We start from the raw sequence: 27917 nt of genomic DNA, 5'->3' as shown, positions 1-27917 counted from the left end.
TCAACCTTTTCTTCCTGTCAATCATATATGGACAAAATCAATCCCCCTTTTCAGACTAGGCACTCAGCCAGTCAAGCAGTACACCAGATCGTGCCTTAAAGAAGGGCCTAGGTCCTCTAACTGTACATGTGATCAAGGATGGGAGGAGACTGTAACGCACTTCATGCTGCTATGCACTTTTTCAGCTGGAATTAGAAGAGAATATCTCTGTCCACTCTATTTAGCACACTCAGTAAGAAGTTGCAAGGATACTTTGTCTTTGTGCATGCGAATGGACTTGGAGCAAGTTGTCATCCTAATATCCAAATATATATATACGCTGCAAGGAGATCAACTAGGCAAAGGCATCAGTAGAGCTATAGTGGCGTTTTGAGGTTATTGGTAAACAGTTGGATCATTGGGACTAAACATAAAATACTTTTTTAAAGACAATTTTTTATTGCATTTGTGAGTTGTAACAAACAGTGCACCAACAGGTGTCCTAAGCAAAAATTAGTAAACAGAGGTTGAACATTTGTGACACCAGAGGTTTTATACACTGTTATACATACCGTACAATAAAGAGGCCATTGACATCATGGGGGGGGGGATTTGAACAGGGTGTGGGGTCCAACCCAGTTGATCCAAGCGCCCCATATTTGTTTTAATTTGCAAGGGCAGCCTCTACTCTTGTAGGTGACCCTCTCCGCCACATATAAAGATCCACACACCTTTCCTATTCCTACAGTGTAGATGTCTCAGGGGTACCCCAATGCTTCTCTAGGTCTTTTTGCCAATATCAGACCCAGATTGCAGAATATCAGCTAGCGACGCAGTAAGTCTATGTTATTGGTGATTCCCAGCAAGCTATACTTAGGGTCCTCTGGTATTGGAGTTCCCAATATAGCACCCAGCTCAAAGATAATCCTCTCCCAGTAGATGTGTAACGTTAAACACGTCCAGATTGTATGAAAGAGATCCCCTCTCTGCTCCCTCCATCTCAAACATTCTGGCGAAGGGGCTCTACCCATTTTGAACAGTTGAGCCCTATCATAATATGTTCAGTGAAGTTTAAGTTGAATAAGCCTCAGCCGTGATTTCATCGCAACCTCCCATGGGAGCATCAGAGCTGCCTACCAATTCAGATCGTCTAGTTCTCCTACTTCATTTTCCCACTTACTTCTAAGCTTCCATGCAGCAAAACCCCTCAGCTTTACGAGCACTTTGGAACTGTTCCCTACCCATAGCTGCATTTCACAAGTCAGTTTATTTGCCCTTCCTAGACATTGGGTCACCTTATTCTTGGCCTCTAGTGTGACTTGTGTAGCCTATAATTGTCGCCTCCTACCACTGCCCCCATAGAGATAGTCGTGATAGGGGTGTGTTTGGAACTGCAGCCTCTCCAGGGAATAGGTTGGGTGGTCACACTCCTCATGTTCCCAGTCGTTTATGACCAACAGGTGTGAGGCCTAATAATATGCCCAGACATCCAGGGGGCTGTACCCCATTATACTGGTTGTGTTCCAGGGTTCGGAGGGCTATTTGGGGGTGAACGTCTTTCCACAGTAATTTTCGCAGAACGTCCTTGATTTTAGTCAATAGTTCACCAGGTATCAAAAAATAGGGGTTCTGAAGACTATATAAGAATTTTGGGAGGGTGATAATTTTAAACATTGCGGCTCTGCCCATGAGTGTAAGAGGGAGCATTTGCCTCTTTTCTGTGTACGCTTGAAAACCTGTAAGTAGTCTGAGCACATTAGGTTCTATACTTCTCTCTTGATGCAGTGTGGCATAGATCCCCATATACCTGAAGCCCTCCCTATCTACCTTCAGTTTCTCTGGTAAGGCTGCAGGTTCAAGATGCCCACCTGCAGGAACTAGAAACGACTTGTCCCAATTAATAGTATAACCGGAGTGTACTCCGTAGCGCCCAAAAGTTGGATAAACTGCTTGTAGCGAGTCTTGTAGGTGAGTGAGATATAGAAGTATGTTGTCGGAATTTAACAAAATCTTCTATTGGATACACGGTGACTCTGGGTATCCAAATCCCCAAATCTACGGGTGACTGCATATTACAAAAGGCAGGGGTTCTAGCAAGAGGGGCAGCCTTGTCGGGTTCCTCTCTCTATGGAAATTCCTAGGAGAGTATTTCCTTAACCTTTACTGCCACCATGAGCTCTGAGTATAGGAGGCTTACCCATCCCAGAAGGTGGGGTCCAAATCCCATTTGCTGTAGGGTTTGCATCATAAACGGCAAGTACGGCATCAAAGGCCTTCTCCGCATCCAGTGAAAGAAATAGGTGAGGGTCTTGTCTTTTGCATACCTCTGCCATTCAGTTATGGAGGTTGCCTCTGGTTGACCGCTTCAGCATAAAGCCGGATTGGTCCTTGTGGACTAAGGGGGTGATTACTTTTATTAGTCTATTAGCTAACACTGTAGCCAATATATTGGTCTCAATATTAAGTCTGTATGACCCGCATTGACTGGGTCTCTTGCCCTCCTTGTAGATCACCACTATGGTGGCTTTGTGAAGGTCAGGGGGGAGGATATTGTCCTCACCCGTGCGCAGATACAGGCGTAATAAGTGAGGAGCTAGGATGTCAGTCTGTTTTTTTTAAAGAATTCGTCCGGGAGTCCGTTCGGTCCTATGGTCTTACCGAGGTTTAATTTGGTTACTGCAGTGCAGACATCTGCCAGGGAGGGCTCCAAATCTAAGGCTTCTTGATCTTTGGCGTGCATGGTGGGCAGCTCAATGTCGTTAGGTAGCCCTCAAATTGAAGTTGATCTGCTGGGGGAACGAACTCTCTCGCTATGTCTTCATCTGAGTCGTACATCATACCTGATGTGCCTTCGATAGCCTGTATCCATTGGTTCCCATCTCACTGCGACCCAATCAGCCCAGGAATTTATTTGCCTTGTCCCCTGCCTCGTAGAGGCGATGCTGGACTACCAATATCTGTCAGTGCTTTGTGGCCTTCTTGTAGGGTGTCAAGAATGCATTTTGTTCTAGAGGTCGGCCTGTGAGTGTGGCCTGCATCTGCCATCAGGATGCGGTGCTCCAGCTCTTCCAGGTCCCTGACTTCCTCTTTCTTTTTATATGCAATAATATTACGTAATCTATCTCACATCACTGCTTTATATGGTTCCCATAATACCACTGTCAAATCCACAGAATCCCTGTTTTCCTCAAAATAAAGCTCAGAGTCTACCCGAATCTGCCTGCGGGTCGCTGCATCTTGCAGCTCACAAGCATTCAGATGCCATGTAGTGCCAGTCCTGCAGGGTTTCTCTCCCACCGCAGTCAATAGTGGGGAGTGGTCTGATAGTCCCCTCGCTAGATAGTCTCCCTAGGATTTCGCCTACCTAACCGGTTGGAGTAAATATATAGTCTAGAGTAACAGGAGTATCCCTGTCTCCAGGATGATCCTGGCACCATAGGTCCATGAGACCCATGAAATCTACAAATTGAGCTAATGGTGTGGCCTTATTTGCTACTGGTGAAACCTGGACCTATCCGACCCCAGGGACATGACATCATTAAAATCTCCCCCAAGTATATGGAGGGAGGAAGGGGCCTCTAGTAAGATTCCAGTCAACTTTTGGAGAGTGGGTTGTTGGAGGCACAGTGGGGCATATACACTAATAATAGTGACGCTCTGTGTACTCCATAGACCTTGTACTGACCCATAAGACCCCTGCTAATCCACCCATTTTATTTGCACATGAAACAGGAGTGTCTTCCTAACCAGGATCGTGACTCCCCTAGATCCCGATGTGTACCCTGTGTGCGCCAATAGAGTAAAGGCTTCTTGGGCTAGAAATTGGCAATTAGTCCCTTGCAAGTCTGTTTCTTGGAGGAGGACTACATCAGGTTTTATGCATCGGATATAATTTGCTAACAGGCCTCTTTTAATTTTACTACCCAGTCATTTACTTTCTACATAAGGATAGTGCGGTGGCTATGGGTCAAGTATGTATCAAACAGCATGTCTATTGCTTTGTGAGTTTATGCATAACATTTTCACTTTGTATTTTTTCAGCATTATTAAGTACGTTCTCCACTATTGGAACCCTTTAGAAATAAACAAATAACATAAACAAAATTAAAACATTCCTTCCCAATTCCCCGCTTCCTACTTCCGTTCCTTTGCAAGCACTCACTCTCATAACATGAGAGATAAGCGCATTGCTGACTAGGCCTAAGAGGTCTGTAGCCCACCCTCACCCCACTTTGAACTTATAGACTCAGATTGTCTCAACTACTTACACCTCCACATTCACTACAGACCCTAGACTAATATCGGGGGTGTCAGTCAAAACCGAGGTACCACTCCGATTACCAGTCCTCTTACAGGCAATTGTGACACACACTATCTCATTCACTCTGAAGGCCTTGGATCTGAGGCTTCCGATCGATCAGGGTTGTTTCTTACACTCACACAGAGCAGATACCACTCTCTGCCGCCCACACAAGTCTTTCATCTCCAGGTATCCCTGGAACTATAGAGATTGGAGGGGGTGTCTACCAAGTATCACAGTCAAATCATTAAGGCCCTCATTCTAACTCTGGCGGGCGGCGGTTGCCGCCCGCCAGGCGGGAAGCGCCATTTGGCCGCCATGCGGCCGAAATACCGCTTCCTGCATTCTGACATTCCCGCTGGGCCGGCGGGCGCTAAGCAAGTTGGCGCCCCGTGGCCCAGCGGGAATGAGGGCCGCAACACAGGAACCGGCTCCGAATGGAGCCGGCGGTGTTGCGGCGGTGCGACGTCTGCTTTTCACTGTCTGCTAAGCAGTTAGGGCTATGACTTCACTGGCCCCACCATCACTACCGCTGTTCACTGTGTCCATGCGGGGACAGAGGGACGAGTGCTGTCTCCCAGATGCCAGGCATCCATCCCTTTGCAGAGCTAAGCACCCAACTCTGTGCTCCAGAGCTGCCCGACAGCCGGAGGCAGACTCAGCATGTTGGTCATTCTCTCCGGCAGAGGAGGTCCTCCGACCCACACCACCCAGGGCTACTCAGCTGCCTGGGTGGCTGGAGTATTGCAGTGGCTTTCCGTGTTTCGGGCAGGTAGGCTCTGGGGCCATCTTTATGTTCAGGTGGTCGCCATCTTGCACGCTCTGCGCTGTCTGCCTCCAATGTCAGTTCCTCCTCTCGCTTATCGGGTGCCTATTCTGGCATAACTTTGGAATCTTGTCGTGGATACAGTGGGGGGTGCATTTCAAGCATTTGCGGGGTCCATTGTTACAGGTAGTTCAGGATTAATTCAGGGTTATGTTAGGCCTAATTGTAGCTTCACTCTGGCGCATCTAGCCCACCATCTTGCTGACCATGCCCTTCTACATAAAATACTTTTAATTGTGTCGGGCAAAATAAGGTTTTGGAGTCCCTATAGTCAACACTGCCTAAATCGTCCTTACTCATATACATGGTAATATGTCCAGGCACCAAGCATAATCCAGCAGGAAATTGATGTATCATGAGGTAACATTAAGGTTCGTGTCAATTGATTGTCAATGGAGTTGCCCAAAACTGATGAATTAGCACTTGTGTTCTTGAATGGTTTGAAGCGATGTAAACTTGGATGAGTGCTTAGCCCTATTATCATATGCAAAGTTTCGCCTAAGGTATACGAATCAGCACTTCTGTCCATAAATGGCAGGGTCACACAAAGCACTTTAAAGGTGTATGACTTTTTAACTGTTCTTATGTTGTCTTAGTCAGCGCCGATCCGGGTTAGTGCAATAAAGTGATCGTATGTTCTATGAATCCAGTATTAGAGTCTTGCTGGGATGCCCCATTAAATTGTCTGTGATGTTAATGCTTCAGAATTAATCTAAGCAATTAGGCACATGCACTTCCCCCTGTCAGTAGTATGTTTTTTAAACATTTTGTAGGTGCATAAATCTGACTCAATTATAAAATGAGGTTATTTGCACGTTTTTATGCTCTATAATAGTACTTTAATGTAAGATATGGTGTTTGTATATTGTATGGCCTAGGCTGACAGAATAAATAAACTTGAACTTGAAACTCCCTCTTTTGTTTTATCCCTTTCCTCTCTCTTCTTTATTGTCCTTTTATAGCTCACGATCTACAGGGCACATGCTGCAACTTCTGTTACGAAAAATTAAGGGCCATATTTATACTTTTTGACGCAAAACTGCGCTAATGCAGTTTTGCGGCAAAAAAATTAGCGCCGGCTAACGCCATTCTGAAGCGCCATGCGGGCGCCGTATTTATTGAATGGCGTTAGCCGACCGGCGCTGCCTGGTGTGCGTGAAAAAAAACCACGTACACCAGGCAGCGCCGGCGTAGGGCAAAATGGCGTTTGGGTGTCCAAAAATGGGGCAAGTCAGGCTGAGGCAAAAAAATCGTCTTAACCCGATTTGCGCCATTTTTTTGGGGCGCCCAGACGCCATTAACATGACAAAGACAGGAGTCATGCCCCCTTGCCCAATGGCCATGCCCATGGGGACTTCTGTCCCATGGGCATGGTCATTGGGCATAGTGGCATGTAGGGGGGCACAAATCAGGCCCCCCTATGCCACATAAAAAAATAAAAAAAATACTTACCACAACTTACCTTTTCTTCCCTGGGATGGGTCCCTCCATCCTTGGGTGTCCTCCTGGGGTGGGCAAGGGTGGCAGGGGGTGTCCCTGGGGGCTTGGGAGGGCACCTCTGGGCTCATTCTGAGCCCACAGGTCCCTTAACGCCTGCCCTGACCCAGGCGCTAAAATCCGGCGCAAATGCAGGTTTTTTAGTCCCGCCCACTCCCGGGCGTCATTTTTGCCCGGGAGTATAAATACGACGCATATGCATCGCAGTCATTTTTTAAGACGGGAACGCCTACCTTGAATATCATTAACGCAAGGAAGGTGTTCACGCAAAAAAAATGACGCTAACTCCATGAACTTTGGCGCTAGACGCGTCTAACGCCAAAGTATAAATATGGAGTTAGTTTTGCGTCGAATTTGCGTCGAAAAAAACTACGCAAATTCGGCGCAAACGGAGTATAAATATGCCCCTAAATGTTTTTCTAAACTAACGGAGCAAAGTTTAAGGTTTTTTTTTTTAATTAAAAATCTCTGATTTGGAATTGGGACAGCGAACTGCATTCCAATGTTTTCAAATGTTTCATTCAAAGTAGGAAAAGCATACACATCAGGTGTGATGTGTACAGGGTGAAGCTTTCATGATAATGTCAACTGTTGACTGAGAAATACATATTATGCTTTATTACATATTATGCTTTATTTTTTATTAAAAGTAGATAACAAATGGTAACATATTTATACTGATAAATCAGAAGGGTAATTCCGGAGACTTAAAAGTGTCCTGCTATCTGACCACGTACTTTCTTTTAAAATGGGATGTTGTCATGAATGGTGCAGATTTGTATGAGCAGAGTATATTTTTTTCCTTCCGAAAACAAGTCCTGATTGATTGCTTGGACCTGTGGAGATTTTAAAGCTAGGTAGTCTACTGTGGTAACCTGACTGGAACTGGTTGTTGCCCAAAAGAATAAAATCGGAATATCCTGGTTTTGCGCGGAAGCTTACAAAATCGTTCACGTTAGAAGGAAGGGAAATATCTCAGCGAACACATAGTGACCATTGCCAATAGGCTGCTTAAGGTAAAAGCCCCTTCTTAATTGCTTTACATATCCCAATGGCTTTAAAGGGACAGTGCCCATTAATAAATATGCACATGTAGCCCCTGGAGAATACCTGTTCCTTACGGTCTGTTCTAATGCCTTGTGGGCCTAGAACTGATGGAATTGCAAAAGAGCAGCCACTCATTGAAGCCAGTCATTGGTGGTTCATAGGACTGGAGGTAACCAAAGATACACATGGAATTCTGAGACTGTGTGGGGACAGTGTTTCCCATGCATGTGCCCTATCCCGATGCAGGAGATGAGCATAATGAATGCACTCTGTATGAGCATTCGTTAAGTTTCATCTCAAGGAGGTCTGCACTACACAAATATGTTCAAAGGAAAATAAACAGTTAGCAATGAGATTTACTTCCGGCTCTTTGAGCTTTCACCACAGTCCTTCTATACGTAGAACAGTTTGACTGGGAGCTCTTCACAGATTTGCTACCAACCTTGTATCATGCTTGCCAGTCTTAGTCTTGCCTCAGATGGCAGCTAGGATCAGATACAGCACACACTGTCACCCATAGTACCTAATATAGTGGACCAACAGTTGTGCCTGGACATGAGCAGAATAAGCACCAGTGAAAGTAGCGAGATAGTGGGATACATCAAACAAAGAAAACAATAGGCTACATTGCGTCTGGGGCTCCAGCTTTCTATCTTTGCAAAGAAAAGGAAATTAATTCTGTCTTTTTATGGCAGTTCTATGTCTGCTTCTTTACAGACCTCTGATAGGAGACATTCTTGTTAATGGAGTCAATTTATTATGAAACTGAGTAGAGAAGGGAGAAAAGAAGCGACTTACTGATCCTTCCAAAAACTACAAAGTCAAAAGTCAAACTCTGAGTAATATATAAAGTCCACAAAGTCATACGAATGTCAAGTTGACATTCAGAAACTAAAATTGCCAATTAAATAGATACCTACACACTCCTATTTGTCTAAAACACCCCTATAAATGACAGTCATTTCTTTTTGTCCATAACTCCAACGATTCAGAAGAGAACTAAAGACCTGGATGTTCGAATGATCATATCTGCCCACAACAGCATACAGCTCCAGTGCCTCGAGACCCTCACAGGTGATTTGCTCTATAAATGTTTGATTGATTTGTCTTGTTAGGCATCATCCCAAGTGTTAGCCCAAACTCCCACTGTATCAATAACTACTAGAGCATCATGCCATCCCCTCTCCTTGTCATCGATATATAAACCATCTAATGGTGACTTTTTTCCTCTTTAGAAAATCTATTCGCAAAATTTGCAAAAGACTTGTACGTGTCTAGGGAAAGTAAAAGTCACTCATTGCAGCATGCATCTCCCATGATCAAAATGAAAACATATCTCCAACAGGAGAGACCAGTCAAGTTAGGCTACTAATCTTGGAACAGGCTTGAGATTGTTTGAGCTGGCAAAGAAGATTGTAGTTTAAAGTCTGACAGTGCAGTAATTAGAATCATCCAGGGTAGCGAAAATAAGATGGTGAAGGTAATGGCTGGGTAGAGCAAATGATGGGTGTGGGAAATAAGAGCTTTGCAGCAATCAGAAAGTAACCTACATGGCAAAAGTAGCATATTTGCAGGTCTCAGCTCTCCAATTCACTACGGCTGACTTCATTGTGGTGGATACTGGATTACTAGAGGCTGACATTACACTAGTTCAGGAATGCAACAGATCACTGCAAAAAGGAAACCGAGTTCTAGCTAGAGGTCTAGCCAGTGAGTCATGGGCCCGTGTGCAAGGAAGGAAATGGGACATCTAGCTGCTGTTTGAACCATAAAATGTAGCAACAATCAGGGTTCAACAGGTCCCTCAGGCATCTGGGTTCCATTGCCACTACACCTGCTGCACCAATGGAAGCTACACCCCTAAGTCCATGACTGCCTGTGCCTGAAATATGGTCCCATTCTAACTGAGCACAATCTGCTGTCTTCAGGAATGAAACTAGCCTCGTAGAAAATATGTGGTATGATCTTACAGTGGTGACTTCTATATGTATATTGAAAAGCAGTATCACAAACAGGCCGCTACGAAGAGGTCAGCTTATATGTATGACAGGTATATGTTCTTAACAATTCCTAGGTGGGCATTGCAGGTGCTTTACAACTAATCTGTAAACATCACAGAAGCCTTAGACCCGAGCTTCTCAGCTTTAAGTGGCTAACTGCATTCAATACTGTGAAATTATTTGGAACATTACTCTTTCTAGACTAAGTACTTAGGCCCAGATTTAAGAGGGCCTTGCGCCATTCTAGCGCCACATTAGCTGCATTTTTTGAATGCTAATGTGGTGTTAGAAGGCCAAAAACGCAGCAATATCATTACAAAGTGATGAAATGCACGCATTGCACCACTTTGTAACCATTTGCGCCACATTATGCCTGTGCCAGGCATAATGTATCAAAGGAGGCGTTTCCCTGTCAGGAGGGCCCAAAAAATGGCACAAGGAAATCTCAGAGATTTCCTTGCGCCATTTTTTCGGCACTTTTAACACCTGCTCAGAGCAGGCGTTATAAGGAGGCTTCCATTGAATCCATGGGCCTGTGGGTGCTTTGCAGGATTAGCGTCAACATTTTTTACGCTAATCCTGCGAAGCGCCGGACTAGTGTAAAAAAGTATGACGCTCATACCCCTAGCTACTGTCATGGTGCACCGTATTTTACATACAGCGCACTCATGGTGGCATTAGGGGAGCACTAAAGGGAGCAAGACAGTTGCACTGCTCTAGGTGCAGCACCACTTTTCATAAATCTGCCCCTTAGACTGAAAATATATGTCCAGTTCTACACCCAAATAAACATTGTCAAGCTAAATTGTAACCTGTGGGCAGAGAGCAGAGCTAGGAAAGCAACTTCTGAGCTGATCGAGCACTTAAATTCTTGTAACTTTTTGAATATGCTTCCTGGATTGACAAGATGGTGGGGCCTACTTAAACCTTGTGTTCACTTGTAACGTTGTGTAGTTGTAATGATTTTGGGATCATTCTCTAACCACCCTCCTCATTAACAACCTCAGGTATCAATGATACCCTTGTACCATGATGGGAACAACTCCTATTCTAATCATGCACTTGAATAATTTAAATGATAAGGAGATCAATATTTAACTTCCCACCAACTGTGATCCTGAGTTTTTTCTTACCACTCACTGTCATATAATATCAGTTACTGTTGACAAGTTTGAAGCTTGCTGGTTTAGCAAATAAAGCCTAAGATCAATGCCATTAACAAGTGGTACAACAGTGACGAGGCTGAACTGAACGGCACATGTTTTCACCTGGAATGCAAACAGGCTTCAAGCTTTTCTGGAACATACAAGATCATCTGTAAAATCCACAAACAGCTGCAAAACACATCAGCCAGGTCCCAAAACACACAAAAAATGAACAAGCAGGCGGAGTCAGCTGTCACAGACATCGGCACACGGCACTCAGGACTCCTGAAGTCACAGGGCGTCAGCAGGGCTGTGGCGGTGTCAGGCCTGCGATGTCAGGCGGGGTCTTCGCACTCCAGTGGGGACCACGGCTTTGGTTACAGGTGGCATTGTGGAGTTAGGCAGCGGCGTCGGTCGTGGTGTCGTCCGGAGTCAGTGTAACAGTTTCTTCTTGTTTTTCAATCAGTTTTCACTCCCAGGTGTAGGCACCACCTAGCGAGTTAAGATTCACAGCAAGTGAACCCAGAGGCTGGCAGGTGAAGTATTTGCTGTCCCTGAGACTTCTTAAGAGGAGGTAAGCTCAGTCCAAGCCCTTGGAGACACTTCACAAGCAGGACTGCAGACAGCAGAGTCCAGTCCTTTCCCTCTTAGGCAGAAGCAGCAGGCCAGCCCAGCAAAGGAGCAGGCAAGTCCTCCTCATGCATCAAGCTCTTCTCCTTGGCAGAGGTTCCTCTAAATCCCGAAGTAATCTTAAGTCTGGGGTTAACTACTTATACTCCCTTTTGCCTTTGAAATGGACAAACTTCAAAGGAAAGTCTCTGTTGTTCAAAAGATTCTGCCTTGCCCAAACCTGGCCCCAGACACACTCCAAGGGGTTGGAGTCTGCATTGTGTGAGGACAGGCACAACCCTTTCAAGTGTAAGTGTCAGTTCCTCCCTCTCCACTCTAGCCCAGGAGACTCATCAGGAAATGCAGGACACTCCTCAGCTCCCTTTGTGTCACCCTCTAGGGGGAATTCACAAACAGACCAACTGTCAGTCTGACTCAGACGTGAATTCCAAAGGCAGGCAGAGGCACAGAGTTGTCAAGCAAGATAACGCCCACTTTCTAAAAGTGGCATTTTCAAACAGACAATCTAAAAAACAACTCTACCAAAAGATGTATTTTTAAATTGTGAGTTCAGAGACCACAAACTCCAAATCTCTATCTGCTTCTAAAGGAAAACTACACTTGAAAGATATTTAAAGGTAGTCCCCATGTTAACCTATGGGAGAGACAGGCCCTGCAATAGTGAAAAACGGATTTGGCAGTATTTCACTATCAGTACATGTAAAACACACCAGTATGTGCCCTACCTTTTAAATACAGTGCAAGCTGCCCATTGGGCTACCTAGGGCCTACCTTGAGGGTGACTTACATGTAGTAAAAGGGAAGGTTTGGGCCTGGCAAGTGGGTACACTTGCCAGGTCGAATTGGCAGTGCAGTGGCAGGTCTGAGACATTTTTACAGGGCTACTCATGTGGTTGGCACAATAAGTGCTGCAGGCCCACTAGTAGCATTTGATTTACAGACCCAGGGCACCCATAGTGCACTTCACTAGGGACTTACCAGTAAATCAAATGTGCCAATCATGGAAAACCAATTACCAATATCCTTTAGACAGAGAACACTTTCACTTTAGCACTGGTTAGCAGTGGTAAAGTGCCCAGAGTATCAAAACCAGCAAAAACTAATTACAGCACAGGGTCCAAAAACAGAGATCCAGAAGCAGCAAGTACAGAGAAACCACTTCAAGAGCTGCCAGGTCTAATCACATACAATAATGAGAATTAATATATAAACCGCAAAGATAGGTTGTACTCATACTAGACTCATAGCAAAATAAACATTTAAACACATACAAAGAGAAACAAGACTGACGGGAGTGGAGAAGAATGGAAGTCCCCCACAGAGAAGTACACCATGAGCAAGAATAGATAGCACACACAAAAACACATAAAAGTTACTGAATGTCACCTACAGACTCTTGTTTATTCATACCAAGCTTAGGTTGTTGACTGTATGGAACAGGTGACAATTGGGGTACCCACACTATGGCTAGACAAAGTGAAAGCACATAAGTTCACCTTTTGATACCTCTTCTTTTACAGAAGTTGTTCTAAAATTCACCAGTAGCCAGGTGATGATTAAAGCATGAGCCCAAGCTGAAGACTTGTAGAATAAACAGAGATGGAACACTGTCCTGCCTGCTATTGTGTACATATCATGTGTGGCCATTTCATCTTTGCAGTCCTCAGGCAATTTGTAGCAATAAAAATCTACCTTTAGATAGGACTTCTATAAAAATCTGCATACTTGCTACAATGCCTGGGGACTCCTTGGAGATGTCGGGTGGATTATTATTCGATTTCAACAACCAATAAGATTTTTATGGGCCTTTTAAACATTTGAACTGTTAGATTCCCACTAGGCTTCAACTCTGGAGAAGCTGTTGGAAGGATAAGCAAAGCCAAATAAAGTAACATGAATGAAGGTATATAGTTACAGATACAATAATGCGTAAATGCAATCCTCTCTCTGTCTAACCAGCCTGAATTCAAATGTGTGCTCCAACATTTGATGTCGCATCTCTGCAAAGAGGGCTGGGGTCTGAATCAAATTTGTGGTAGCTGTGGGGACAACCCTGCTCTCTCTTGTCTCACATGCAAAGTTCCTGTTTTCATTCCATTTGGTGCTGCATAATGAAGACTTTCGAGAAAGTGTTTGGCTATACCTGGGTATTGTAAAGCTTTGTTCACATTTTAGTAGCTGTAGCGGAGATTAATCTCTCAAGAACATCTGAATACTTAACTGTGGAGAGAAAGGACACCTAAGAACGGAAAAACGTGGCCAGACCACAGGAAATATATTAGGAATGAGGTATGGGTAACATACATTATTTCAAATTTCAAAATGCTCATGGAGATTCTACTTTAGTTTTTTCTCATGATATGGAACATATTGTGAGCACATCTTGGAATCTCAAACAATCTGATTTTACAATTCGGAGGTTCAGGGAGCACTGGCCTGACTCATAAACCTTTTCTGTAAGTATTTGTGTCTTATTTTTGTCTTCAATCTGAATGGCATCATAGTCCCTGGAGTTGACTAACAAAGCATGCTTACTCATGGAAAATCAATTGACAAAACGTTGGCCATAGATGAGGGTCTCTTACTAATACAAATTCTTGAGTAAGTCATTCCTAAATCTGACGACATTTCTTCTCACAGAAAATGCTTTGTTAATCTTTCACGGATATTCAGGTCTAATTCACATCAATTACATGAGCAAAACAGAACTGCTCCTAGAAGCAGCTTTCACAATTAGGAACTAGGAAAGGTCTCAGGAGGCATGAGGTAGAAATGTGGTGCTTTGTGAGCCTCACAACATCGGTAAGTGACTGGGCATGGTCTCTGATTATTTACCTTTCACTGCTCTCCCTTCATTTTTTCAATGCAGTGGTTCTCATAAACATGCTTTTCCCCATTACTCACCAATATGTTTAAAACATTATTCCATACACTGCCATTGTGTTCCCTACCCATTCAGCCCAATTAACATCTATATAGTATTCCTTCTATCCACTACTGGTCACCACAATATTGCTTATGCAATCAATATGTGCCTGATGTTAGATATTGCACTTTATAAACATGCCTGATGATTTCCTCTGAAGGTGAATCTAAATTAAAACATTTGGATTTCTGTGACAGAATGTTCACCTCAGACTCCCCACTTGCAATTAAATGGATACATATTTGGGGATTTAGAAACTAAATAAAGTTATATAAAGCATAATATTTAAACATCCATCTTTCTTGGTTTTATCTCTCCAATTATACATTGGACAACATTTATTGGACTTAAACAAAGATGGCAGTTTTCAATTTGTCTGCTACTACTACTTATTGCTTCATCAAGGAGCTCTCACAGACTCACTGACTCCATCTTTATAGCTGCCGGGACCAACTGAGTTCTGCAATTTGTATATGTTGAGGTGCGCTTTCTTGGCGCCCCTTTTGTCATGCTGATCTGTGGCTTCAAAAGTGTTGTATAAGCAGGTGTCTGGACTTCACATGCTGCTTCCTGTTACAGTCACCTGTTTTTAAAAGCTCCTCAATATGGCAAAGAGAGGAAGTAGAGCACAGTTAAATATGATTTGCAGATGATCATCAATATTGTAAAACTGAGTAGCCAGGATTAATGTTCAAATGCCATGGAGCGAGGGTGAGCTGCTGGTGGCGCCCAGTACGACAGTCTACTTTGGCCCACCCCCATGACTTCTTTTTCCACAAATTCCCTCACTACCACCCTCCGGCAGTGCCCCTCATCTCTCCATAGCCCCTCTCTGACATGCATTTCATTTTGTTTATAGCGCAACTCATAGTTCACTCACACTCAGCACTCGTGCATGTTACACGTTCTTTGCAGCAGGCACATTAGGCCTCTGCGCTGCTATGATGAGTCAAAAATGCCACTAGAAAAAAAATACGATCTCTCACTAGCAGCAACATTAAATTCACGAGTTTTTTTTGTTGCCTGAAAACTGCTGGACACACAAGGAAGTTCATGTGCTTTTATGCCATAAGTTATTTTTTAAACTCAACACTGCCTTCCAAAGTCAGCGCCAGGTGCGGTAATACTGGTCGCACCACCCTAAATCCGACGCTGCCTGACACCAAGCTCAGATCTATGTGCATATTTTACTTAATCATTATCTCATTTTGCAAGACGAGTATTTATAGATTATTATTTCTCGTTTATAAACATAAATGTATCTAAACAAGGAAGAATATCTGGCAATGATCAATTAATATAGGCAATTCATAATTACGTAAAATACCAACACTATTTTCCTTGCAATATTAACTTCCTAAAAAACCTCACCCTCCCTCTCCATCAACACAGCACATACATGCATAATGTACTCAATGCTTCAAAGAGAAACAATATATTAATACGTTCTGTGGTCCCATCCATGTGTGTGGTGCAAATGTCTTGTCACAGAATTTCTTTACATATCTGATGTAATGAAAAGTTGACAGAAATATGTCAAAACGTCTTGCCACTGTGTGATTAATGAGTCACACAAAGGTGTAGTTAAAACCAAACTTGGAGGGAGGTTCTTAGCAGATATCAAGGGGAGGGCTGACACGGCCAATAGGGGTTGGGCAGGGGAATAAATTAAATTTGTTTTAAATTCCACTCGTCAACGCTTCCGCCATCGTCTCCTGCCACCTCGCTCGTCCTCCTTTCCTGTTCTGGTATCCCAGCTTTTGCTAGGACACCAGAAGAGGATCCCCAGCAATCCTGGCGATGCTTACATGCTAAACATAACATGTAAGCAGCGTCAGGATTGGTCTGAGTGGCAGTAACTGCTGCTCAGACACAACCCTGGGGGCTGTGCAGTTTCTCCAGTCCGTCTGCTTACACAGCCGGCTAGGGAAACCTAAGTAAATGTGCATGTGTGTTTAGATGGCCGTCTTAGGCCATCCAAACTCAAATGGGCACTCAGTGCACACAATTCCTTATCCCCTCTCCTATCTTCTGCGGCCCAGTCCTGTCCAGCACCTACTGGCTGAGCCAGCAGCAGAAAAATAGAACGATATTCAAATATTGTTTTATTTTTCTGCTGCTGCCTCTTAGCCAGTGAGCCGCCCCTGGTTCTTAGGCACAACACAGTACAGTATCCGAAATACCTGTATGTTTATATAACAGCCTTTGTAAGCAACGCTTGATGATTCCAGATTAACACAAAATGTAAAAAGGCAGTGTCAAATAGAAGTCACCAGTGGCATTAAGTGAGTGAGTTTTGAAGGTTAGTATTGCAACACTCAAAAAATGGAAAGTACTGGGCTAGCATTTCCCTGTAGTTTTGGCAGATCCACTCTCAATAAGAACATTTTAGAACAAGCATTGGCAAAGCCAAGAGGTCTTTACTACGCAAGAGCTATTGACATTGCCAATGTGTTTTAGCCATGTTGTACAGCAGCACTGCTTCTGTTCAGCATGGCTAAATGTAAGTGATGTAAATGAGAATAGCTTGGAGTGTCACAGAGTGGAATGACGAAGAGTGGAAAAGGGTGTTGTAGGCTGAACTGGCAGAGAGTGTTGTTTATTGGAGTAGCATAGTGTAGACCTGCGTAGAATGGCATATACTGGAAAGGCTTTGAGTAGAAGCAACTGGTGTAGAGTGCATTGGCGTACAGTGTTGCAGAGCATAGTGGCGTAGAGTGCAGTGGCATTGAGTGCTGTGGCATTTAATTCAGCAGAGTACAATGCAGCATTGTAGAACGCAGTGACATAGATGAGAGTGGTGCATAGTAGAGTGAAGTGGTGCAGAGGGCAGTGGTGCAGAGGGGAGTGGTGCAGAGTAAAGTAGTGCAGATTTGAGTGTTGCAGAGTAGAGTGGCATAGAGTGCAAGAGCAAAGAATGCAGTGGCATAATGTGATGCAGAGTGGAATGGCGTAGAGTTGAGTGATGCAGATGGCAGTGGTGCAGGGTGGAGATGAGGGGCATAGAGTGCAGAGTGTAGTTGAGTTTCACAGAGAGCAGTGGCCTAGAGTGGTGAAGAGTAGCATAGCATAGAACGGTGCAGAGTAGAGTACAGTACCGTAGGGAGCAGTGGCATAGAGTGGAGTTGCGTAGAGTGGAGTATTGCAGTGGCAAAGAGTGCAGTGATTTAGAGTGGAGTGGTACAGGGAAGAGTAGAGAGGCATAGTATGGAGCGGTATAGTGTGGAGTAGTGCAGAGTGCAGTGGCATGAGGTGGTGTAAAGTGGAATGGTGCAGAGTAGAGTGCAGTGCTGTAGAGTGCTGCAGAGTAGACTGCAGTGGTGTGGAGTGCTGCAGAGTAGAGTGGAGTGGCATAGAGTGGAGTATTCAAGGTGTGGTAGCACACTGCCATTAGAGAGAACACATTTTCAATTGAAATGACCATTACATTTGCACAGACATTCAGTTTTACCAATAAAACCACACAGTGCACAGACATAAATGTGTGGAAATTGTATCACCTACTGTAATGACTTGTCTGATCCTACTGAAGTGCGTGTTTCCAACACACTTTAGAAATAGCACAAAATGTTCTTCATTTGTGTTTCTAATTCTTATATATTCTGAAATACGTACACAGTTCATTTAAACGTTGTTGTGTGCTAGAAAAAAACTCCTTCCTACCCACAGTATCCGGAAAGATTGTCACATAAATCCTCTCATTTTGAAGTCAGAGAAAGAAAAGTAAACACACACCCTCGGAAGACAGCACCTGACATTTGACCTTGGTCTTTGGAAGCACAGCAAATGTGATGAGAGATAAGAACAAGATTTACAGGCTTGTTCACAGAAAGGGAGGATTCAGAAGGATACTGTAATTAAGGTTTTGGCAGGGTAAGGTACAAACTCAAGCTATTCTGCCTAAAACAAATTAAGCAGGCAAATGGAAAGCAAGAAAATATGAGGTACAAACCACAAAGCCAATGGCAAGCAATGGGCTGAATGCATTCCTAGGTAAACTTTCTGAATGTCCCCAAAACGAATTTAGCAAACCAGATAGCTGAGTGTCTGCTAGGCTGTGACCTAAAAATGGGACCATAGGTGCTGTGCATGTTACTGAATAATTTTGAAATATGGTGTCTAATAGCAAGGGACTTTACAGGCAGTTCAGAATTCTTTCCTATCCTGCCAGGCATGGCTGATCTGCTCGGTAGGTACTGATGCTTAGATGATTCTATGAAGAGTTGATAAACTGGCTGATGTAATGAAGCCTTTTTATACATAACATCACATAAGAATTCCTGAAAACAACACAGGTTTTACAGACATGTTCAAATAATCTGATAATCCAATTTGACATGCGTTCAGTCCTTTTCCAAGATGTATATAGCGTCTTTCTTCACTTCTGCCCTCCGCCTCCTTTCATTTTCCCATCCTGCCCCTTTCAAGATGATGTTTGGTCATATATCATGACGTTAAACTGACTTCATAAGGTTCAGACACTGCATCTGTTGCAGGTTACATATATTGTACTGATTCAGACAGTAGAACTGGTTATACGTTTACCCCAACCGAAAAGGCTTTGGCCGTCAAGAGAAGTCATTATGACAATGTCTTAATAAGGTTTCTCAATATAATTTAATGACCACCATGTCTATAACTCATCATGAATTATCATTCAAATAAAGATGTTTCAATATATGATTAAAAGAGTACTTTGGTCACCAAATATCATGTTGTCATTTCTGGAAATGCCAATTATGCTGATTTCGTTCTCAGATACCAGCTTTTCCTTTCAAGTAAATAAATCAGATTCTCCCAAATAAAATCTAGCATTTTTGGCACACAGACTCCAGCTATTCATGTGTAGTTATTTCCAGCGTTTGGTTCCCAAATACCCATTTGTTATTTTCATCAAACAGTCACATGTAACAATACACTAGTGCTGTTCCTCCCTGTGCCTTTAGGGACCAGGATACTTTAAACCATAGTTACAATATCTCAAAGGAGACCACTTTCTTTTATGGCCACTATTATGCCCACAGTGATCACAATGCTTCCTACGTTGCCAACAATAATCCATTGAAGTCTACCTTTTCCCAGCGTTACCACATTGCCTCAAATATCAACAACAAGCCAAAGAGGGTCACCAGATGATAGGAACATTTTCAAGCCTTTACTACCCACCTATGTTAAGATGGGCTGTCTTTGGTATAGCCTTTATACTGCCGATAATTCCCACATTGTGATAAGGAGGGGAGGACAACCTTACGCCAGAATTACTATAATGCTTACAATGCCCACAGCACACCACAGAGTGTGATTATAATGGCAACAATGCCTATAATGTGCAATTTACAATGTAGAAAAATACAATATACTCATATTGTTACAAAAGGGCCGCCAGAATATTTTGAAAACCCACAGTAAGCCAATGAGGGTATGGTTCAAAGAATGCCCACATGCAAAGGATAGTCATTGTACATTAGGGTCACAATAATGATGAAAATGCCTACCACAAACGTGTGTCACTGTGAATTTAATATCCGAGTTTCTTTCTCATCTCCACCTCTCTCACTCATATTCAATCACGTCTATTTCTCAGCTTCTCACATCTCCATGTCCCCATTTTCTCTCTTGCATGAATCTATACCTCTCTTGTTAACTCAGTCTTTCCCTCATTCCCTACATTCACTCCGTAACTACTGTTTCTGCCATACTTTTCATTCTTCTCTTTTGTATGCTTATGATAGATTCCGTCATTCTCGTTCACTATTTTTGTCTAGTTCGCATTCCCCAGTTGTCACACCTCAGGACAGATCAGGGCTTAAGTGACCTCAGAAGCAGAACGCTTAGAGAAGGTGGAGAACAGGCAGGGGGAGAATTCAGTGCAACGCCATTAGAACACCACCTCACAGAGCTAGTTGTGAAGCCCCAGCCGCAGTAGAGACATGACTAACAGGAACACTTCAAGGTATTTAAGGGCAGACAGGGTATAATAAGTCCAACCTTTGCAACTGCAAACTGACAAGTAACAGTTTTTGTAACCTGCATGCTTTTCGCTATAGTTTGCAATTTATATTCCTTTACATTTGTTCTTTTCTCTCTCCTCTGTTCCCTAGCTTCCCTTGATCCGGAGTCTGTGGGAATCCTCTGATCTATCCTATTCATTGCTTGTAAGTTTGTCTCCCTTCCCCCAAGCCTACTACTGTCGGTGCTGAAGTAAGTAGTGTCTGATCCTAGTTCAATTCTTGACTGGAATTCCTGGTACACCCTGGAACTAGCTTCAGTCTGCTTGCTTCAGATAAGTCCCAATTTACTTCCTGTGGGTATATCCCTTCGTCTCATATTTATTTTGGCTTTGTCATTAACTTATGTTTGCATGACAAAACGTGGAGACATGACCTGCCCTTGCTTTTGATAAATAATGCTATTCTATATTTTATCCAATGTGGGTTTTCTGACATCTAGGCTACAGGAGCATGTCTCCCTTTCTACCTCTTCTCACCCATTTTTCCCAATGTGCTGATTCTTCTAAAAAACCCTTCACATATTCCCAAGGGGTTATGTGTACGACAGGGGGGAGGAGAAGGGAATGGCCTTCTACTTTCTTTTCTTTCTTGTCTTACCTTGTTTTCCATAAAAAAACTAATTTGAGGTGGGGTTCGACCAAGCTGACTGACCCCTGGAGCAAGGTAGCGACCCCTGCTATAACTACTATAGAGGGTTTAAAGCACAAGTCGGCACACTTGATCACAAACACCATTTAAAAGAACAACATTTACATTTGACAAATGTATTTAAGAAGATAAACAGAGAAGCAACAAATCAGAGCCAAGCAAGTCTGGGAGGAAATCCTGCAGACAGTAGGATTTATGATGGAAGATGATAGGGATAATGCAAATTAAAATGATTCTTATTTTTTGACTGGACACAAATCCATGCAAACATCTCTTATAACCTATTACTGAATCAAGAACTAACTGGTGAAATAATTAGAAACAACAAGAATATATTTGCTTAGTTGAAAGTGTGGGATCACATGTAAATCATGTCAGACAGCATTTATATGTACAAACTTAGGCACAATGGACTGAATGGGGTGTCCTCAAGCCATCCAGTCTGTAGATACCTGCCTCATGCATAGGATGTTTGCCCACAAGAATGATTGTCTCATCTCTCAAAGGTCCACAGTCCAAAATTATTGAATTCATGAATTAAACATCTCATAGTTGCACTAACTAGGAAACGTTGTGTATTATATAAAGCTTTTATAACAGCTATGACAGATGATAAATATATTGATGAATCTGCAGGACATTGACTGTTTTGTTATTACGTATTTTGAAAATGATCACAACAGAGGCTAACATAGACCACAAATGTGCATCTTTAGTACAAGAAAGTTAAAATGACAACTGGCAACGATCTCCAATGGTGCATGGATACAGAGTTAATGCATAGGCCTTACAGAGCAAGGCTTTTGATGTCAGGCTGCTATTGTTCTGCCAAGACAGCCAATGAAAAGAGATTTTAAACAAACACTGGTTGCCCATTGGCTCAAACATGCACATTTGCAACTCGCTAACTTGCATTTTGCAAACTTGCTAAATTTGAAAAGCATAAGGAAAAAACAGGTGGAATCTCACGCCATTTTTAGGAGCATTCCACTCCCCCTACACTACTTTGTTGGCTGTGATTTTATGTCAGTGCCTTAGAACTGCTATCCATATTTGGATTCAGACAGACCTGCCAAAGATGTTCTTATTCTTGCAGAGCAGTGATAAAGGATCCCACCCCACATATACAAAATTAGTAATCAGTAATTACTATCGGTTAATCTAATATACATCAGATAAATTCGAATTAGGACCATATAAATAGATAGCTGAGTGACCAGGAATGTTATAGAAGTGAAGAAAATGTAGAACCCCAAATATTGTTAATTGGACATTTCTAAATAATTAGTCTACAACTTCTCACATGCCATGCAGCATTGTGTTATTTCGCTGCTTAGTACTGAGTTATGTACTATCCCACACATAAATGCTGGGATGGGGAAGGGTCTCAGTTAAATGTCCCAAATTACATTATGTCCCCCAGCATCTGGTTTCTCTCTTCTTCCTCTTCTTTAATAAGAGCTTTAACACCTTTTTTCTCGTAACATTTCCAGGGAGCTGGTAGGGACCTTCTCGAGCCCCATGTTACAGCATCCATTTGACCACAATGCTTTAACTTGAAGCATTCATATGTTTTAGTATATATTTCTTTCAGAGAGCCCTGACCATGTTAACTAAAGCTCTATTATGTTCACTGTCATTCTTCAGAAATGCAGGTAAAGGCTCTTCCTCGTGAATGCTGCCAGAAGAGCAGAAAACAGATGTAAAATTCTCCATCAGCACAGTAGCAGACAAGAGAAGGAATGCGAACATTGCACACACACAGACACACACACATTCTGCAGCACACATAGAAAGAGGAAAACACCTCTTGTGATTGTTTTTGTGCAAGATGGTGTCCCTTCCTGAACCAAAACAATCATTCCTACAATGTAAACACCCTTGCACTATGGTGCAGGGGTGCCTGCTTTGGCGCATGGCAGCCCATTGTGTGCCAGTGCAGGGGAAAAGGACAGAAATGCACTGTAAGTCATAGATGGGTCGGTGCATTTTTTCCCATTGTCTTTGGACACAAGACAGTGCAGCTAAAGTCTTGCGGCACTGCCCTGTGCCAAAAACCTGCAAATATGCCCCCTAGTGTATAAGTGAAACAGGAAGCACCAACAGGTTACACAGCAAGTGGGTGAGTGAGCATTGAGAGTCACAGCAGATGGTTAGTACAGGAACCATTGAGAGGCACAGCAAATGGTTAGTACAGGAACCATTGAGAGGCACAGCCGATGGTTAGTACAGGAACCAATGAGAGTCACAGAAGTTGGTTAGTACAGGAACCATTGAGAGGCACAGCAGATGATTAGTACAGGAACCATTGAGAGGCACTGCAAGGTATGGTAAATGCTGTCCAGTACTCAAATTGTTCATCTCCTTAACAGTGGAAAATCAAATACCTAGGTCAGGGCATGAAAGCGGGAAGAAAAACGGTATTACGATGGGCTCCCTGGAAACACAACCAATGAGGGAAAATGCACTTAGATATATTAGACCATCAACCAAAAGGCAATCTGCTCTTTGTTTTGCTCCACTTTTGAGGGACAAGGATTTCCATTGTGCAATTTTCACATACATGTGCACGCACCAAAAAATTAAGAAACCTTGAAATAAAGGCAAGGTATTAAACATTAAACTATTTTATAGTAATTAAAAAATCAGTTCTGATGCATTGACCAATATGCTCCTGCATGAATTCAATGAGGACCATCAAATACCTTGCAGGCCTCGGCCTGGAGTGAAATACTTCGTTTGTTCAAAGGCTCTTGCGACCACTGAACCTTTTAGAAGGCTGGAAATGGAGTCCACCTGTAAAAAACAATATTTTAAAATAATATATTTTTTTGTTTCAAAGACAGATGTAATAAGCTTGCCTCAGAAATGTGTGAAAATACTTTATTGAAAAATAAATAACATCACACCACAATCCGATACCTGAACTGTATAAAATGATGTATTGACAACAGCAGAGAGTAACTCAATAAGTTAGATCTTTACATATTCTGCAATTCTACTGATGCAAATGGGAAACAAAGAGAAATCGCAAGCTACCAATCTCTACAGTGACCTTGCTATACAGAAGATTATGATGGCGCATCCAGGCCTGTAAATGTTTGGAAAATGCATGCATGGCCCTAGTTGAAAACAAGGGCTTACATTGTTAGAAGGACTAAGGGGCAGATGTAGCAAAATTTTGCGAGTCGCAAATGGCCCGAATCGCAATTTGCGACCCCGCAAAATCGGAAATGGGATGCAAAAACCCCATTTCCGAATCGCAAATTGCACTGCAGGCCATTACCGACTCGCAAAAATTGCGACCCCATTGTGCGACCCGCAAATAGAAAGTCGCAATTTGCGAGTCGCAAACCATATGAAGTAGCCACTCGCAAATTGCGACTAGTCGCAAAAAGCCCATTTTGCACTTCCAATTTACCACTAACTCAGAGCAGGTGGTAACCAGAACCAAACTATAAAAGGAGACCCAGAAGGCACCTGGGTTACTCAAGATGGTGGAGATATATGTGATAGCAAGGAGGAGGAGGGCCCACGCTACACAGCAGATGAGGAGGAGGAGCCAGAGACAGGAGAAGATATACAGAACCAGACAGACACTTTTCCAACAAACTGAGGAGAAGATCTATGATAAATACAGACTCAGCAATATTAGAATTAATAGATCTACTCAATCCGCAGCTTTAACGCCAGACTGTGCGCAGCAGCGCCATCCCCACACATGTGCAAGTGCTATGCTCACTGCACCTCTTGGCCTCGGGTAGCTATTAGGGGGTCATTGCTGTGGCAGGTGGGGTATCTCAAAGTGCACTCTCACGGTTCTTCAAAGCATTCCTAGATGCCATACTCACGCACATGTCCAGATACATATACCTACCCAGGAATGAGGCAGAAATCAACAGCACCAAGTTGGAATTCTACAGGATTGCCAACTTCCCGCATGTAATAGGGTGTGTAGATGGGACACATATACAAATATGCTCTCCTGCAAATCTGGAATATCTGTTCCGCAACCGGAAGTGTACCCACTCACTGAACATCCAGGTGGTATGTGACGCCCATTATGTTATCACTGACATGGTAGCCAAATTTCCAGGGAGTACACATGACTCTTACATTTTCAGGCACAGTGGGATACACCAACGCCTAGAACGTGGGGAGTTTGGAGACGGATATCTCCTAGGTATAGCTGAATACACCTTGCAGACATACACACAGGTCAATGTGGAACCCATCCATGCCCAGATAACATTGTTCATTTTTGCCAAACAGGTGACAGTGCATATGCACTACGACCATGGATACTTACCCCGTACCTAACACCCAGCAATGAGACAGAGAGGCGATACAACAGTGCAGATAGGAGGATCCGATATGTTATAGAGAGGACCTTTGGACTGTTGAAGGCAAGATTCAGATACCTCCACAGAAGTGGAGGTGCCCTCCAGTATGCCCCAATAACAGCATTCAAGATCGTTGGCGCATGTGCTATACTGCACAACATTGCCACTAGACGTGGCCTACATCTTACCCCTGAAGACCCAGATTCAGAGGATGAAGAGCTAGAGCTACCACATCGCCATCATGGGGATAGAAGCATTGCAAATCAAGGCAGACAGAGCCAGGACCACATTGCATACCAATACTTTGGAAGGTACGTGGTAACTGTCAGCACACACACACAAATGTCACACACAAAGAGCCCAGGTGTGAAGTGGAACAAACAAGAACTTTAATGAAGTGAACCAAAAAACTATTGAAATGAACTATTGATCAGGGGCTGTCAAAGTCCACCTGCTATGAGGACACATTAACCTCATGTGCCTCCATTGTTTGTAAGTGCGTAGCTCACATCCTACGCCTGGGACGCCCAGCATGGCTGGTGCCTGGAGCGTCTGCAGATCCCTGCCGTGCACTGCCACTACGCAAGACCCTGGTGTCTGTGGCAGATGCACTACTTATAGTAGAGCCCTCCTCACTGTCTTGCGGCGTGTCTGCCGCGCCCCTAGCCACCTGTCGTGTCTCCATCATGTCCACAGCGTGGCTTACCCGTCCCAGGCAGCGAGCCACATCGCTGGCAAAGTGGCCCATGTCGACCTGTAAACTGACTGTGCGGCGTGACAGCCCTGTAGTATTCACCGCCAGGCGGACGATGGAGGCAGCCATGCGGTCTAGATGGTGGATTCGTTGGCGGTCACGGCGCCTTGCACTCTCCCTCTCCGTAACAAGTTCAGTCACTAGTTGCCTGATGGAGAGCGCAAGGTCACCTACATGGCTGTTGAGGTTTTGTAGCTCTGTGTGGACCTGTGCCAGCCCTGTTGTCTGATTCCTCTCCGTTCGCCGCATGGCCCCTGAAAACAGTCTCATTTGCCTTGTCTGCAGGCGCTGACCTTCGATGAGTGCTGCCTCGGCGGCGGACATGGAGGACTCCCCTACATCTCCCTGGGACACTGCAGGGACATGGACATGTCGCCTGCGACGCGGAGGAGCATCTGTGTCCTGTTCACTGGCACTGTGGCCGGGACCGGGTGCTGGGTCTATCTCCACTATGGTCACTGGTGAAACTGGAGGGGACTGTGGTCGGCTGGTGCAGGTCCCTGTGGTGGCTGCTCCTGGGTCCTGTGCTACCTGGTGGCTGACCTCTGCACCCTGGACGGTGTGGCTGGTGGTGGTGTCTTGTGGGAGACCTGTGGGACATAGGGAACACACTGTCAGTATCTACCATCTGTTGAATGCTTCCTAATAGACTGTTGCCTATCAGCTGCCTACTGCACTACATTGCCCATACTGCACCATTCTTGTGGTTGCTACTCTGAAATGGAGCTATTTTGGTTGTGCATGCTGCTGTGTACTAGGTGGGTGGGGGTATGGCAGATATGTGTGTACATGCATGTTTCATGGTACTCACTGGTTGATGGTCCTGGCGCTGACATGTCCAGCTCTCCTATTCCAGACACTGCCTCTGGCTCCAGGGTCTCTTGCACTCTTTCCTCCATGGGTGTGGGTGGTGGGACGGTAGATGGACCTCCTCCAGTGCCCCTCATCTCCCGGAGGCGCTCTGCCACCCTCTCCTTCGTCCTGGAGCACAGGTCATACCATCTTTTTTTAAGTTCATCTGTGCTCCTGTGGCTCACCCCCATTGAATTCACCTTCTCCTGGATTTCCGTCCAAATCCTCCTTTTCTCCAACTCAGGCACACTGAGGGCTGCTCTTCCAAAAAGTTGATCATGGTGCTGGCAGCATTCATCCGTCAGCACCTCCAGTTCCTTTTCAGAAAATTTGATTTTCCTCTTTCTGCCTGATTCCTCCATTGTTGCTGCTGTTCCTCCTGTTGGCCGTTCAGCAGTTGGAAATGGGTGTGGTCCTCCCTCCTCCCAGGTGTATTTGTAAACTTCCTGGCTGTGATGTCATCATCAAGAGCCAGGAAGTGTTTTCCAGAGTGTTCTGCTGCACCTGCATGCAATTTGCGGCACAGTTGCAATTTGCGACACCCACTCGCAATTTGCGTGTTCGTTTTTAGCGAGGTCGCAAAAAGCGACCTCGCAAACAGCGGACTCGCAATCTGCGGTGCAACTTCATTTGCGAGTCGCAAAATGAAGTCGCTTCTTCTTGCTGGATACCTGTTTGCGAGTCGGAAATTGCGAGTCGCAAAGACTCGCAATTTCCGACTCGCTATTTTTTTCCTACCTACATCTGGCCCTAAATTCCTGATTTTAACTAGACAAACTTGAGGATGGAGTGGCTTTCAAAATATGGCTATGGGGGAGACAACAGGTGGCATGACACTTAAACCATACCACGAGTTGTCAATGGGTTGTCACCATTCTCATGTGTGCTCAGTCAACTTTCCACTGCCCTATGTCTATTATGTGGTGCCAAGTGCAGACGTCGCTGTTCCACTTACAGAA

At 44.0% G+C, this 27917-nt stretch overlaps 1 protein-coding gene across 1 annotated transcript in view; it reads right to left on the bottom strand.

Moving 5' to 3' along the window:
- The window catches only part of PREX2 (phosphatidylinositol-3,4,5-trisphosphate dependent Rac exchange factor 2), a 1096481-nt gene that overhangs the window by 325228 nt on the left and 743336 nt on the right, over positions 1-27917 (bottom strand). Inside the window, exon 30 of the mRNA XM_069220299.1 lies at positions 23715-23805. Coding sequence (XP_069076400.1) covers positions 23715-23805 — 91 coding nt within the window. The remainder of the gene's footprint in view (positions 1-23714; positions 23806-27917) is intronic.

The sequence above is a fragment of the Pleurodeles waltl genome, chromosome 2_2 (assembly GCF_031143425.1).
Source record: "Pleurodeles waltl isolate 20211129_DDA chromosome 2_2, aPleWal1.hap1.20221129, whole genome shotgun sequence".
NCBI classification, from domain to species: domain Eukaryota; kingdom Metazoa; phylum Chordata; class Amphibia; order Caudata; family Salamandridae; genus Pleurodeles; species Pleurodeles waltl.
The sequence above is the reverse complement of the archived record's forward strand: the minus strand, read 5'-3'. Positions and strand labels throughout refer to the sequence as shown.